At 54.1% G+C, this 13,942-nt stretch overlaps 1 protein-coding gene across 1 annotated transcript in view; it reads left to right on the forward strand.

Annotated features, from left to right (window-relative positions):
* Window positions 1–13,942, forward strand: part of ADAMTS2 (ADAM metallopeptidase with thrombospondin type 1 motif 2) — a 217,405-nt gene that overhangs the window by 200,942 nt on the left and 2,521 nt on the right. The window contains 11 exon segments of the mRNA XM_036848550.1: window positions 770–903; window positions 5,507–5,630; window positions 6,662–6,742; window positions 8,443–8,561; window positions 8,563–8,583; window positions 8,585–8,611; window positions 10,633–10,711; window positions 10,714–10,750; window positions 10,752–10,789; window positions 12,661–12,793; window positions 13,602–13,809. Of these exon segments, the coding sequence (XP_036704445.1) occupies window positions 770–903; window positions 5,507–5,630; window positions 6,662–6,742; window positions 8,443–8,561; window positions 8,563–8,583; window positions 8,585–8,611; window positions 10,633–10,711; window positions 10,714–10,750; window positions 10,752–10,789; window positions 12,661–12,793; window positions 13,602–13,809 (1,001 nt within the window).

Consider the following 13,942-nt stretch of genomic DNA (forward strand, 5'->3'; position numbering starts at 1 on the left):
GTTGGCTCCTAGAACTGAAAAGTCTGGTAGTTTCAAGCATGAGAGTGTTTGTATTTCATTTGGGTCCCCCTCCCACTAAATGATGGAGAAACACAGTTTCTGTTCCTTCCAGGCATTGGGCAGAGGAGGGGAGTGGGGACTGGGGCCTGCTCTGCTGTCTCCATCACCCCATGTGTGTCACACCGGCTGAGCACCTGTTGCAAGCCCCACGTGTGCATTCAAGGAGGCGGTGCCAGAGCAGACAGATCCCCCTCTCAGAGGGAGGCTTTGGTCTGGCGAAAAATCAAATAATGACGTGGTGTCATAGTGACCTCGGAGGTAAATGCTGAGAAGGGGAGGTGCCAGGGACCCGAGACTGAATCAGGGGGCATCTTATTTGGGGTTTCAGAGGTTGACTGAAAAGGGTCTCCAGGTAGAGACCTGGTAAAAAGCCATTTTCCCTTCCCCTCGATATGGGGGGTCTCTGGGCAGGGCCTCGGGAATCTGAGATCTGGCTGCACCAACAACAGCCTGGCTCAGTTGAGAAAAGCTCTTCCTAAGTCCCACACTACAGGGTCACAAAGGGAGTTGCAGTTATCTGCCCCCTTTCACTTTCTCTCCCGGCCCAGGTCAGGCATGTAAGGGGGTGGGTGAATCGTAAGAAGACCCTCCTGGGTGAGAGTTTCTCCTTGCAGGGTGCTTCCCTTTAGCAAACTTGGGAAGGAAACTGCAAGCAAAGTGAACGGTGCAGCTGGCCCTCCTCACCAACACCCCTCTGCTTCCCTTCCAGCCAAAGAGAGGTGCCACCTCTACTGCGAGTCCAAGGAGACTGGGGAGGTGGTGTCCATGAAGCGCATGGTGCACGATGGGACGCGCTGTTCTTACAAGGACGCCTTCAGCCTCTGCGTGCGTGGGGACTGCAGGGTGAGTGCCACGAGGCCAGTGCGGTGCCACGGGAGCAGGGGCAGCCGCAACTCAGGGCCTCAGCTTTCTGGGGCTTTGGGAGGATTCACTGAGGCTGAGCTTGCAAAGTGTTGCAAACAGCATCTAGATCAGGGCAGGCTCTCAGCAGATGTTGGTTCCCACCCGCTACTCCCTGCTGCGCCTCTCCATGACAAGGGTTCTCAGACTTGAGTCTGAGGAACCACCTGAGGAGCTTGGGGCTCCACCTCAGAGATTCTGCTTACATAGGCTGACGCTGTGGCCCAGAGCATGAGTTCTACCAGTTTTACCAGGTGATCTTGATGCACATGGTCCCTGGGGGACCCCTTGTGAAGCACTCACTGCCATGTCCTTGCACTCCTCTGGGCACTGGACAGCTTACTCTCGATCAGGGTGGCCCACCATGGCTCTCGTTGGTTTGGCTCTTTGTAGAAATGCCCTGCTCTGTTTTCTGTTACTTTATTGTCTTTGGCTTCAATCTTAGGCTGTTACAAGAGACAACTGTGGGGCACACTTGGCATAAAATAGTAACATGAGTGCAGAACTGTCCCGTCCCCTAGAAACACCTGGAAGCCTCTGTGTAGATATGACTGATTGTAGGTAGGTGTCAAAGAGGCTGATTCTCATCTTACCTTCCTGAGAAACGAGCATCCTCAGGATGTCCCTGGCAGAGAGCCTGGCAGAATGCCGCAGGCCCCCTGGCGGAGAAGGATGAGGCTGGAAGAGCAGGGAGGTGGGGTGTGGAGTAGCGGGAGGCAAGCTCAGGGATTCTCTCCAGGCACGTGATTTCAGGAGGACTGCAGCCAGCCGGGAGGGCAGGCCATACAGTCTGCTCACACTCCAAACACTCAGCCAAATACTTAAAGACAGCAGTGTCTCCCCTGTACCTGCGGGGTTTTAATTGATGGAGGTGACCAAATGATGACACAGAGAAGTCAGTGCCAGTGAAAGAAGAACTTATTACTTACATTTCCTGAGGGAAGGGCATGGCATGCTGTGCAGGGCCACATGGAGAAGCACCAGATTCAGTTGGGAGGCAGAGGGAGCAGGAGAAATTCTGGGCCAAAGCTTTTATTGGGGTTTCCATGAGAAAGGCAAGGCAGGCAGAGTAAACAGCTTGGGATTGGCCAGTTTGAATAATTCTGGCAGGAGTGGTCTCTAGATTCCTGGTATCTGACCCCGGGATGATTTAGGGCAGAGACATATTGGCTTAGTGTGTGAGAGTTTGATAAAGGGAGGAATCAGTTGGTTTGTGTATGAAAGGTGTGCTTCCATTGCTGTCCCTAAGAACTGGCTAGCTAGCCCTGGGAGGGGCGGTCTCTTCTTGACTAGCAAGATTTTTAAGATGTCAAAACATCATAACACACAGAAAATATTAAAAACTGTGATTAAGAGAGGCCATAGCATGGGAAACATTTAGTAGTGGAAGTAGCTTTAGATGGCAGCTGTGCATATGGTACAAATATAACAGGGAAGTAGGAACACTAATTCACCCTCTTGGTTAGTGGGCGTGTCTAGAGCTTCACTCCTGACATTGACAACTGGAGAAGAATAGGGTATTTCATTAATTAATGGTGATTTTGAACAGATAACAGTAGAATGATAGAGTTTTGCATAGTTAGAAAATGTTTACATTTATATATGGTCACATTGCAAAAGTTAGAAAACAAAGGAGACAGAAAGGTTGAAAACACACAAAGGAAATGGGAGTAATAAGATGAAATGTAGGAGTCCTCACAATACATGTGAATGTGAAACTCTTCTTTTAAAAGAATCTGATATCCAAGTGGACGCTGTCAATGAGAGAATATCAAAACACAATGACTCAGGAAGTTTCAAAGCGAAATGACAGCAAAAGACATGTCAGGAGAATAAAGACACACACACACACACACACACACACACACACACACACACACACACACACACACACAGAGCAGGGAATCAGGAATTAAATGAGGCCATAAAGATTCTGATTCCAATTCCAGTTTGCAGTATTTTCCCCCACATGTCCAACAAGCAATTCTCTGACACCAGCTGGATGTTGTGGGCTGAAAAAAATTGCATAATGTGAGAGATGTTAGTTAAGTTTTATTTGGGGCAAAATGAGGACTATAGCTCTGAGGAACTGCTCCAAAGAGGTAAGCGGAGGTCAGCATTATACACGATTTCAGTGAAAGGGGGTACGTGCAGTCAAGCACACATTGTGGCAGAGGCTTGCTGCTGGTCACAAGGAGGTTGCTGATGGTCACCAGGAGCATATGTCGCCATTAATGATTTTGGTGCTTTCTTAGATAGAAGATGCAAGAATTTATGGGTTCATAAAATCTTCTCTTGAAAATATCTAACTCTCTGAAGGCCTGTTCTGCCAGTTTTTCCCAGAGCACAAGGGTGCCTCATTCCTGATCTCCACCCCGAACTCCTTTCAGGTGTGTTGAAGGTCAGCGACTGCAGTGGCTAGTGACCTAATCCTTGTAGAAGCAGAAGGCAAGTGCCAATTTTTAGTTGGCAGTGTCCTACAATTCAACTCAGTTCTGACACTACCAACCCAGAGATAGCATCAGATCCCACAAGTTAGGGCCTCAGTCCTATAAGACGGCCCCCTGCCTTCAGATGCCAATCACAAGTCCAGCTTGTCACCTGTGCTTCTGATTAACAGGCTGTAGATTGGAGGTTCCAACAACCCCCTCCTTGGGTTCAATTAATTTGCTAGAGTGACTCTTAGAACTCAAAAAACAGTTACTAGGTTACCAGTTTATTATAAAGGGATATAGCTCAGGATCAGGCAGATGGAAGATGCTTAGGGCAAGGTATGTAGGAAGGAATGGAGCTTCCAGGCCCTTCCAGAGTGTGCTGCTGTCCCCAAATCTCCATGTGTTCACCAACCCAGAAGCTCTCCAAACTCCACCCTTTTGGGTTGTTATGGAGACTTCATTACAGGCATGACTGACTAAATAATGGGTCACTGACCACCTACTCAACCCCACCCCCCATAAAGACAGCATTATGGCTCTCACCACAGGAAATTCCAAGGGTTTTAGGAGGTCTAGCCAGAAACTGGATGAAGACCAAATATATATATAATCATAAATCACAATATCACAACCACCCTGGGGGACAGGAGGTTCTCCCTTCTCCCCTCCCTCCCTTCCTCTCCCCCTCCCCCCTCCTCTCCCCTCCCTTTCCTCTCCCCTCCTCCCTTTCTCTCCCCTCCCTCCTTCCCTTCTCCTCCCTTTCTCTCTCCCTCCCTTCCTCTCCCCTCCCTCCCTTCCTCTCCCCCCTCCCTTCCTCTCCCCTCCTCCCTTCCTCTCCCTCCTCCTCTTTCTCTGCCCTCCTCCTCAGCATCAGCTTCATCCTTCAGGCAACATGTGACTGTTTACAAGGACCATATCCTCTCATCTGGGCAACAGCCCTGGCAGGCCTTGCCGCTCTGACTCCATGTCACAAATGTGGAAACAAACTCGAAGTTTCTCTGAGACTGCATTGCCAGGAAGTGGCTCTGTAACCCCTTCATAGTCTAGAGACCCTGCCCTCAAAGGTCTTTGTAAGACAAAAGTCAGAAATCAAAGAGCAAAAGTAACACAATATTGTGAAGCAACTATACTCCAATAAAAAGGTTTTTTTAAAGTGTGTATTTTAAAAAAGCAAAAATAAAATACGAAAAAGAGGTATCAAAAAAAATAAATCAAAGAGCAAAGGGAAAGGAAGCAGTCTCACAGGAGGCGGTGATAGGAGGATCCTGAGGGGTGAATTGGCTCTGGGCTTTCTGGCAGACAGGGCAAAGAGGGAAACCTGTGTTGCTATGGTGTACTCCAGGACAGAGAGCGAGCAGACCAGCTAGGAGGAGAGGTTGTCTTCCCTGCTGAGTGTGGTCATGGATATGAAAGTGGCCTCAGGCAGTGTGCTCAGACCCAGGGTCTGCTCCCCGCAGAGCTCTGGGGCCCTGGGAATGGTGTGCTATCGGCAGGGCTATAGAGAGTAACAGAACCGGAATTTGTTACTGCCTCTACCAGGTGGCCCTGGGCAAGGAGCGTCCCTGCTCTGTGTGGAACAAGTTTCGATACTAGAGTGGACAGTGTTGAGAGGACTGGTTGAGAGAATGAAGGCACAAGTGTTCCTACCAACTCTTGTCACCTCCTGCCCAGACACCCCGAGGCAGACTGAAGAGGACACTGTTCCTGGGGGCAGTGTGAGGGAGGGACATCTTGGCCTAAGCTTTGGGTGCGAGCCCTGGAGGGACCGCCTCTGGGGCTGCGCTGTGTGGACAGCCGGGAGAAGGGGCAGAGGCGATGTCTGATGTGTCCATTAGGACGCCAGCGTGCTGTGGCAGGACAGCCTCAGGACCAGGCCCTGTTTAGGCTGTACAGAGCCGCCCTTCGCAGGTCACACTGTCCAGACGAGTGGATGAGTGAGGGGGAAAGGCTGGTCCTTGGGTGGGCACACAGGGTCTGTCTTGCTCCAAAGCCCCCTCTCCTTCCCCTGCATCAGGAACTGCTAAGAAGGGATGCCCAGACCTGGGCTGTGGAGGGAACAGGTGGGGAGAGGGGGTCTCGAGTGTACACTGCACCTCCCCACCCCTCTGCAGAAGGTGGGCTGTGACGGGGTGATCGGCTCCAGCAAGCAGGAGGACAAGTGTGGTGTGTGTGGAGGGGACAACTCCCACTGCAAGGTGGTCAAGGGCACATTCACACGCTCGCCCAAGAAGCTCGGTGAGTGCGCCCCTCCCCTCCCCCTGCCCAGGGCACCCAGGCCTGAATGCCTATAGCACCTGGCCGGGTGGCTCTGACTGCGTTCTCAGCTGTTTGCGGGAGAGAGGGGGTGTGTAAGTCTGGGAGGGTGAGGTGGAGGGTCAGGGGCAGGCAGCTGCGCCAGGCCCCAGGGTGGGCGGGGACAGGGATAATGCCAGGGTATAGGTGCCCAGGGTGGGTCTTAGAAGTCTTTATTTGAGGGCACCCTCCCCAGCCCTCCAGGGCTTTCCGGTCGCCAGCTGGCCTCCCTTGCTCGCTGCCTCCAGCCACCTGTCAGCAGGACACTGATGGGCTGGTAAGTGCAGCCTGTGGCCTAGGGACATGTAAGCCTGTCCCCACAGGGCCACAGGATGGGGCTGGGGAACTTGGGGTCCCTGGCCAAGGTGGGTTCTGGGAAAACAGACCGCTTGGTGAGCCTCCTTCCACAGTGGTACCTCCGTCTGGCTTCGGTGCTCTGGGTGGGCTTGCAGCAGCTGACTGCTCTGCCTCTGTCCGAAATGGCGAGAAGCCACTTGGTTCACCTCTTTGGAAGAAGGCCATGGGACAAACCTGCCAGACTCCACTCAGACCTGGTGCCAGGGTGCCAGGAGCTAGCTGACCTTCTGCATCGCCCCACGTGAGCAGGCTGTCTTCAGTTTGCGGATTAAGCCGCTGAGGTCCAGGGAGGGCAAGCAGTTTGCTGAAGTCCTCCCTCCTGGATGTGGCATCTTAGCTCCGTGCCCAGGTGTGACTCCAGGGACACTCATGAGGACGCCCACTAAGTTTTCAATGGAGGAGGCTGAAGGAGCGCCTGGATTTGAAGATGAGCAAAGGGCTGTGGCTGGCTGGGATGTGCTAGCTTTCCCGTGGACCCCTCTCTGGGTGGGCAGTCAGGGCCCATAAAACACTGGGGGCTCTGGAACCACCTTCAAGGGCAAGGCCCTCCTGGCATTGTCTGCATTCGACGGCCTCTCCCTTCTCATTTGGGTTTGTCTCCCCACATCCCAACAAAGGTTACATCAAGATGTTTGAGATCCCGGCAGGAGCCAGACACCTGCTTATCCAGGAGGCAGACACCACCAGCCACCACCTGGGTGAGTGTCGGAGCCCAGACGGTGCAGTGGATCTGCAGCCTGACTCTTCCGGGGATCAGGGGCCCAGCTGAGAGCCGTGGCTGCAGCCCCATCTCCCCTGCCCCTGGCCTGGCCCACCTGGTGGACGTCTCCTGGAGTCATTCCCCCAATGGAGAGGCCAGGGGTTGGGATCAGAGGGCTTCCCTGGCAGCAGCTGTGGGGACATGTGTTTAAGACATGCCACACCTCCCCACCCTAACTCCATCTCGAGGCCAAGGGGGGAAGCCCCCCTGTCCACCGGAAGGCAGGCAAGGTCCTTAAGCAGCGGCTGCTAAGGCCAGCTGGTAGATGGGCTCCCATGATGTATTTGCATTTTTTCATTTAGTTTCATTTTAAATTCAAGTGATTCTTTTGGAATAGGGATTCCGGGCATCTGTTGAAAATTTGGATATTCTCACAACTCTGAGTGCCCCCTTCTCACATGGCAGCCCCTGTGGGGCTGTGCTCCTCCAGGGCTGGGGCTCCCCAAAGGGGCTTCACCCATCCATGCCCCCCGCCAAGTTGTAAGGCCGAAGTAGGAGGTGATGCCGGGGTCACTGAGGGGACCCCATACAAGTCCCTTCCCCCAGTTTGGGTCCCGACCTTCCTCCCTGTGCCCTGGAGGCCAGACTGGGTCAGGGGTTCCATGACTTGCCTCCACCTGGCCCCCGCCACTGACGCGAGACAGACACCACTCTTTTTAATATGAATTTTTCTTTCTTCCTTATTTTAAGAGGAGACTTTATGTTGCTATCCCAAAATGCAAAGCCAGTGGCACTTGCCTTAAGTAGAAGGCAAATATAAAAGTTGATCCCTGAAAAAAAAGACACTTCTACCTAAACACTGTTTCCTGCCAAGGGCTCTCCCTGCACAAGAGGAGGGAGGGTTAGTGACAAGCTGAGGACCTCCTGGCGCCCGCTGAGGCTCTCAGGGGATTCTAGGAGACTTGCGAAGGGAATGATTTCCTCACTCTTTGATCCCATGATTTTTGTGCCCAGTCTGTGACACCACCTAAAATCTTCCAGCAGCCCCCCAGCAGACACCTTCCACTGTGGGAAGCGTGGGGCTTCCTGACCAGTGGAGTCTCGGCTCCTAGACATTCTTTGTGGATGCCTAGTGGCCAGAGTGGTCCCCGGGCCAGGTCAGGCCTCTTTGGGTTGTAGGGAACTGGTGGGGACCCAGGCCGAGCCACAGTTACCAATGGGGTGGGGAGACATATGGGACATATGCTCACCCCAGGGAAGGAAGCACCCACCCAGCCCTTTGCCCTGGTGTCCAGCAGATGCCCCTCACCCAGGGGGCTGGGGCAGGGAGGGCAGTGGCTCTGAGAGCCCACTGAGTGTTCCAAGTAGACAGCAAGGAGTGGCCCTTGATGCCTGCCGAAGTCCTTGCCATGTAGCATCTCCTTCAGGGCCTGAGGGACAGATCAGGAAAGGGCCCTGGGCCTGGCAGAAGGGCAGGGTTACAGGGAAACCTAGTTTTGGCTGAGAGACAAAGGGCAAGTCAGGTTCCCGAGGTGATTTGGGCTGTCAGTGGGACTGACGGGCCCCTGGCAGAAGACAGCTGGGAGACGAGGGGCTCTGCTCCCTGTAACTCCCCCAACCTGTTCAAACCAGCACACCCTGCCAGCCTTCCCGCAGTTCTGCCCCTGGGTGACATTGGCTGTCTTCTGCCATTCTCAGCCATCAAGAACCTGGAGACAGGCAAGTTCATTTTAAATGAAGAGAATGACGTGGATCCCAACTCCAAATCCTTCATTGCCATGGGTGTGGAGTGGGAGTACCGGGATGAGGATGGCCGGGGAGACGCTGCAGACCATGGGCCCCCCTCCACGGGACCATCACTGTCCTGGTAAGTCGAGGCAGGGGCCAGGCCCACCGCCTCCCTGGCCTGCCCAGGCAGGGGGCAAGTAGCTGCTAGGGAAGGGATGGAGGGGTGCCTGGGAACCCTGAGCCGCCCTGCATCCTTCGGACCATGCTACTGAACGGCCTCTCTGGCCTGACTTTTGGACCAAGGGTCTCTATCTCTGTGTCAGAGCAAGGAACAGACATGGAGCCACCAGTTGGGCTCTGGGCCCTGTATCAACCCCTGGGTGACTAAAGACAAAATCCCCTGCAAGCGATTAGGTTTCCCCCTCTGGGTGACATTCATGACCACCTTTCGTCATGCTTATTCATGTCTGCCACTGTATCCAAACCCAGCAACTCTCTGGGGGTGACCAATGGGGCTCAGGAAATTGGACTGCTAGACCCAGGTCACACTAGACTTTGTCCCTGAGCAGGACTGGACCCCAGGTCTCCTGAGTCCAGGACCACAGGCTGCTCCTGGTGATGGGAGTACAGAGGGGGCTTGATTTCCTAATCCACTTTTTAAAAATTAATTTTAATTGCATACATCATATATTTTATCAGTAAAAAAAGTTAAAACACTACAGGTAGGGCTCAGGTGACTTTTGCCCCTCTGTTAAGGTGAGCACACCTTGGTTGGGTTCAGGCACCCGGACCCAGCGCCCCACACCAGGGTGCGCAGCTGTGGGGATGGGGTGTTTCATGTGCACTGTGCTCTGCTCTGCTCACCTCGGCTGCATGTACTTTTCATCCCCAGAAACGCCTTTGGTGCCCTGCCTTTGTCAGTGCATATACAGTCAGGCTTCATTCAGTATCTGCCATTTCTGTATTGGTAAATTCACCTACCGAAAGTATTTCTAATCCCAAAATCAATACAGGCGTACCTCAGGAGATACTGCAGGATCGGTTCCAGACCACCGCAGTAAAGCGAATATGGCAATAACGCAAGTCACATGAACGTTTTGGTTTCCCAGTGTGTGTGATAGCCTTAGGTCTAAAAAAAACAATGTACATACCTTGATTAAAAATACAAAACAAAAAATCAGTTACAATAATAACATCAAAGATCACTGATCAGAGATCACCATGATAAAAGTAATAATAATGAAAAAGTTTGAAATATTGTGGGAATTACCAAAATGTGACCCAAAGACACAAAGTGAGCAAATCCTGTTGACAAATGGCGCCAATAGACTTGCTGGATGTGGGGCTGCCACAAAAGTTTAATTTGTAAAAAAACGTAATATATGCGAAACGCAGTAAAACAAAGCGCCATAAAGCGAGGTCTGCCTGTACTCGCAGTGGAGCAGGGGAAAATGTGAGGAGGCGGAACCAGGCGAGGCTCTGCTTCTTGTTTCAGCTCCTACTGTAAACAAGCATCTTTTTCACACACTCTATTTTACTGCCATGTTGTTCGCATTTTTTTAAAATTAATTAATTATTATTTTTATTTATTTATTTTTGAATTTTAAATTTTTATTTATTTTTTATACAGCAGGTTCTTATAGTATCTATTTTATACATATAGTGTATATATGTCAATCCCAATCTCCCAATTCGTGCTCTCGGGGGATGATTTCATTGTTTATAAATGGCCCCAAGCATGGGTCTGGTGTTCCTCTGAGCAGGAAGCTGCAGGTTTTGCCCTAAGGAGAGAACGCGTGTGTTAGATGAGCTGCGTCCAGGCACAAGTAACCGGGTGCTGGCCATGAGTTCGGTGTGTTACTGAATCAATGGCATGTACTAATTAAGGTGTCTTTAAACAGAAACGCACATAGAATAAGCTTATGCATTGACTGTTTGATGAAACTGTCACGACCAGAGGTTCGCAGGCCCTGACGCCGTGTTCCCCCTGCGAGCAGCAGTTCAGTACTGGCAGATTCGGTGTTTGCCGGGACTTTCTAGAACCTGACTACCGTGAATAATGAGACTTGGCCGCGCATGTTGCTCGGGCTGACCTTCCTAACCTGGTCGCCGAGGGAGGGTGGTGGAGGGCAGACACATTCACGTCCGTCTCCGGGGCAGGTCATCCCGCAGGGGGACGCCCGCATCTCGCTGACCTACAAATACATGATCCATGAGGACTCGCTCAATGTGGATGACAACAAGTCCTGGAGGACAATTCCGTGGGCTACGAGTGGCCCTGAAGAGTGGTCTCCCTGCTCCAAGCCCTGCGGTGGAGGTGAGGGGCCTTCTCAGAGTTGGGCCCCAGAGGAGGTCGGGGCCGAGCGGGAGGGGTCTCCTGGATGAGGAGCTTCCTAAGCCATGGTCCCTGCTGATGCCTGGCATGAGGGATGTGCCAGGTATGAGAACACTAGACCCAAGCCAGTGACCTTTGCCTGGGTGACAAGGGCCTAGCCCCACTAGGGAGGTGGCAGAGGGTGGGCAGGAAGAGCAGGTGCCCAGGACAGCCAGGGGGCATGTGTGGGGCTTGGATGACAGCAGCACCCACCTGCATCGTGTGAGAGGGAGGTCTGGCTTGGCGGGAGGTGGCTGTGAGGGTGGCTTGGATGGCTTACTGTGACATCACGAGGCAGGTCACAGGAAAGGCTCAGGCCATGCTGGAGACCAATGAAGAGGCCCCCTCTGCAGAGATCCCTCGTAAGATCCCTCCTTTCTGAATGCAGAAAGGCCTTTCCTTGCTGGGGCAGGGCTGGGTGCAGAGGGGTCCCACCTGCCTTGGACCTCAAAGAGTCCACAGTTGGGTGGGACATAACAGACAGACAGGACGTTCTGATCTGCCCAGTGTAGTCACTGCTCCTAGGGGGCTGGAGGAGATAAAAGGCAGGAGAAGAGAGCCCAGCCTGCAGGAGCAGGTGGCCAGGACAGACATCCTTCAGGCGCCATGAAGGGTCCCACACCTAGACAACAGAGGGAGTTTGCCCAGTGGGCGGGGCACCCACTGCCGGGCCCAGGCAGATGGAAGGTTCCTCTTCCAGTGCTCCTGCCTGGGCGGATGGCACCCCAGCCTTCCACTGAGCCTCCCGGCCCCCTGGATTTTATCAGCACATCCTGTTGGGTCTCCCTCCTGCATATCTCTTGGACTCATCTGCTGTTACCATCTTCCCCGTCCTGGCACCATCCTCGCTACCCAACTGGCCCCGTGTGTCCACTCTTGCCCTCAGAGTGACCTATTAAAGGGGCAGATCAGACCATACCCCTTTCTGTTATCACAGTTTTCAGCAGCTCCTTCTGCTCTTGGGATAAAAAACAAAATTCTCCTCATGGCCTCTAAGGTCCAAGCAACTTGCTGACTCTCCCACTGCCGTTGGCACCCCCAACCCTTGCTCACTCAGCCCTGTCCACACTGGCCTTAAGTGCTTTTCCTGGACACGCTGTGCTCCTGCCTCAGGGCCTTTGCATAGGCCATCTCCTCCCCAGGGAGCCCCCTCCACCACTTTCCCACTAAATCAGCACACCTCCATCCTCTGTTCCCTGGGACACCCCCAGATGCCCAGGCTAGATCAGGCTGCCCAGTCATATTCTCTCATGTTTAACCCACTAGGTTGAGGTTTTGAGACTTGGCACTGTTGACATTTTGGGGTCTATAATTTTCCATTGTAGGGGGTAGTCCCGTGCATTGTAGGATGCTGAGCAACATCCCCAGCCTCTACCTGTTAGATGTCGGTGGCATCTCCTCCCCCAGTTGTGACAACTAAGTGTCCCAGACATTGCCAGATATCCCCAGGGGCAAAATCTCCACCAGTTGAGAACTGCTACACTAGACTGGCTGGAGGAGCCTTGCAGGCTGTATTCCATGTTTAGCCAGGTCCTCAGAGCACATTAATTCAAGGTAGAGTAAATGACTAAACAATGGGAGAGGAAATAGAACCTTCCCTCCTGCCCCAGGAAGCCAGCCAAGGGGCAGGAGAGAAGGGGGCTACTCTCCCTGGCCTGTCACCCTCACTTGGCCTGGGGTGGTGGGTAGACACCAGGCTAGATGTGTCCCTGCCCGACCCCCCCACCCCATTAGCAGGGTGGGGAGAACGGGGCTAAGTGGCCTGAGGAGCCGCCCCTCCACGCCACTGAGCCCCCTCGAGCTCTCGTCTTCAGGGTCCCAGTTCACCAAGTATGGCTGCCGCCGGAGGCTGGACCACAAGATGGTGCACCGAGGCTTCTGCGACTCCCTCTCAAAGCCCAAAGCCATCCGCCGGGCTTGCAACGCGCAGGAGTGCTCCCAGCCCGTGTGAGTGCCAGGGCTCCCCGGCCCCCAGCCCCACTAGAGGAGGGGAGGGAGAGCCCTGGGGCTCCTGTGGAGGGTGGTGCAGGATCTGGTTCCCTGGATGCTCTGGGCCTCACGTGCCCTGAGACGTTTGACAGATTCTTTCTCACTCACCACGTTCTATGGAGTCTAAGATGTTGCAGGCTGTGCGGTGCCCGCCTGCTTCAGACCTGCTAGACGGAAACAATAATGTGCATCTTACAAATGACAACAAGTGGCAATGCTCACATGGGGAAACTGAGGCTCCGAGGGTGCAGGGCTTGCTTCTGGTCCTGTGGTAGATGTTTCCCAAGCAGCTCATTCCAGAGGCTGCGGCCTTGGAATGGCCACAGCCATGACCCTCCGGCTCCGGGGTTTGACAGGGCTGCATTTCTGGGCCCAGGTTCCTTTTGCAGGACCCTGAGTGGGGAAGATGGTGGGTAAAAGGCAGGTGGGGGCCGTTCGGGGACAGGTGCCGAGGGTGTCCACGCTGCTGCCCGGAAGGGTTGGTGATGTCAGCGGAAGCTGAGGTCAGAGGGCAGAGCCAGGAGCCTAAGAAGGGACAGAGGCCGGCTCTCCATGGCCACACCCCAACCAGGATCTCCCAGCCGTGGGCACGCTTGGGGTTCATCGTCTGCAGGACCTCAGGCAGGGGCCCAGCTAGCCTCCAGGGCGCCTTCCTGACAGTAGGTGGAGCTGTGCCTGGAGGAGCAGGCTGCCTTGCCTCTGTCCACCAGGGCCTCAGCCAGGCTGATCCTCCAGGGGCTGACCGTGTGCTGCTCTGCCCTGACAGGTGGGTCACGGGCGAGTGGGAGGCATGCAGTCAGAGCTGTGGGCGGACGGGCATGCAGGTTCGCTCCGTGCGCTGCGTTCAGCCGCTGCACAACAACACCACCCGCTCCGTGCACACCAAGCACTGCAATGACGCCCGACCCGAGGGCCGCCGGGCCTGCAACCGTGAGCTCTGCCCCGGTCGGTGGCGGGCCGGACCCTGGTCCCAGGTAAGCAGTGCCCCAGCCCTGTGTCCTCAGCCCCCAAACCAAGCTTGGGTGGGACTGAAGTGGCCAGGGCGTTCCACCTGGGCTCGGATGCAGTTCTTGCCCTGGGCCACGTCCCGTAGGTCTCAGGGCACCC

The sequence above is a fragment of the Balaenoptera musculus genome, chromosome 3 (genome assembly GCF_009873245.2).
Source record: "Balaenoptera musculus isolate JJ_BM4_2016_0621 chromosome 3, mBalMus1.pri.v3, whole genome shotgun sequence".
Lineage (NCBI taxonomy): Eukaryota > Metazoa > Chordata > Mammalia > Artiodactyla > Balaenopteridae > Balaenoptera > Balaenoptera musculus.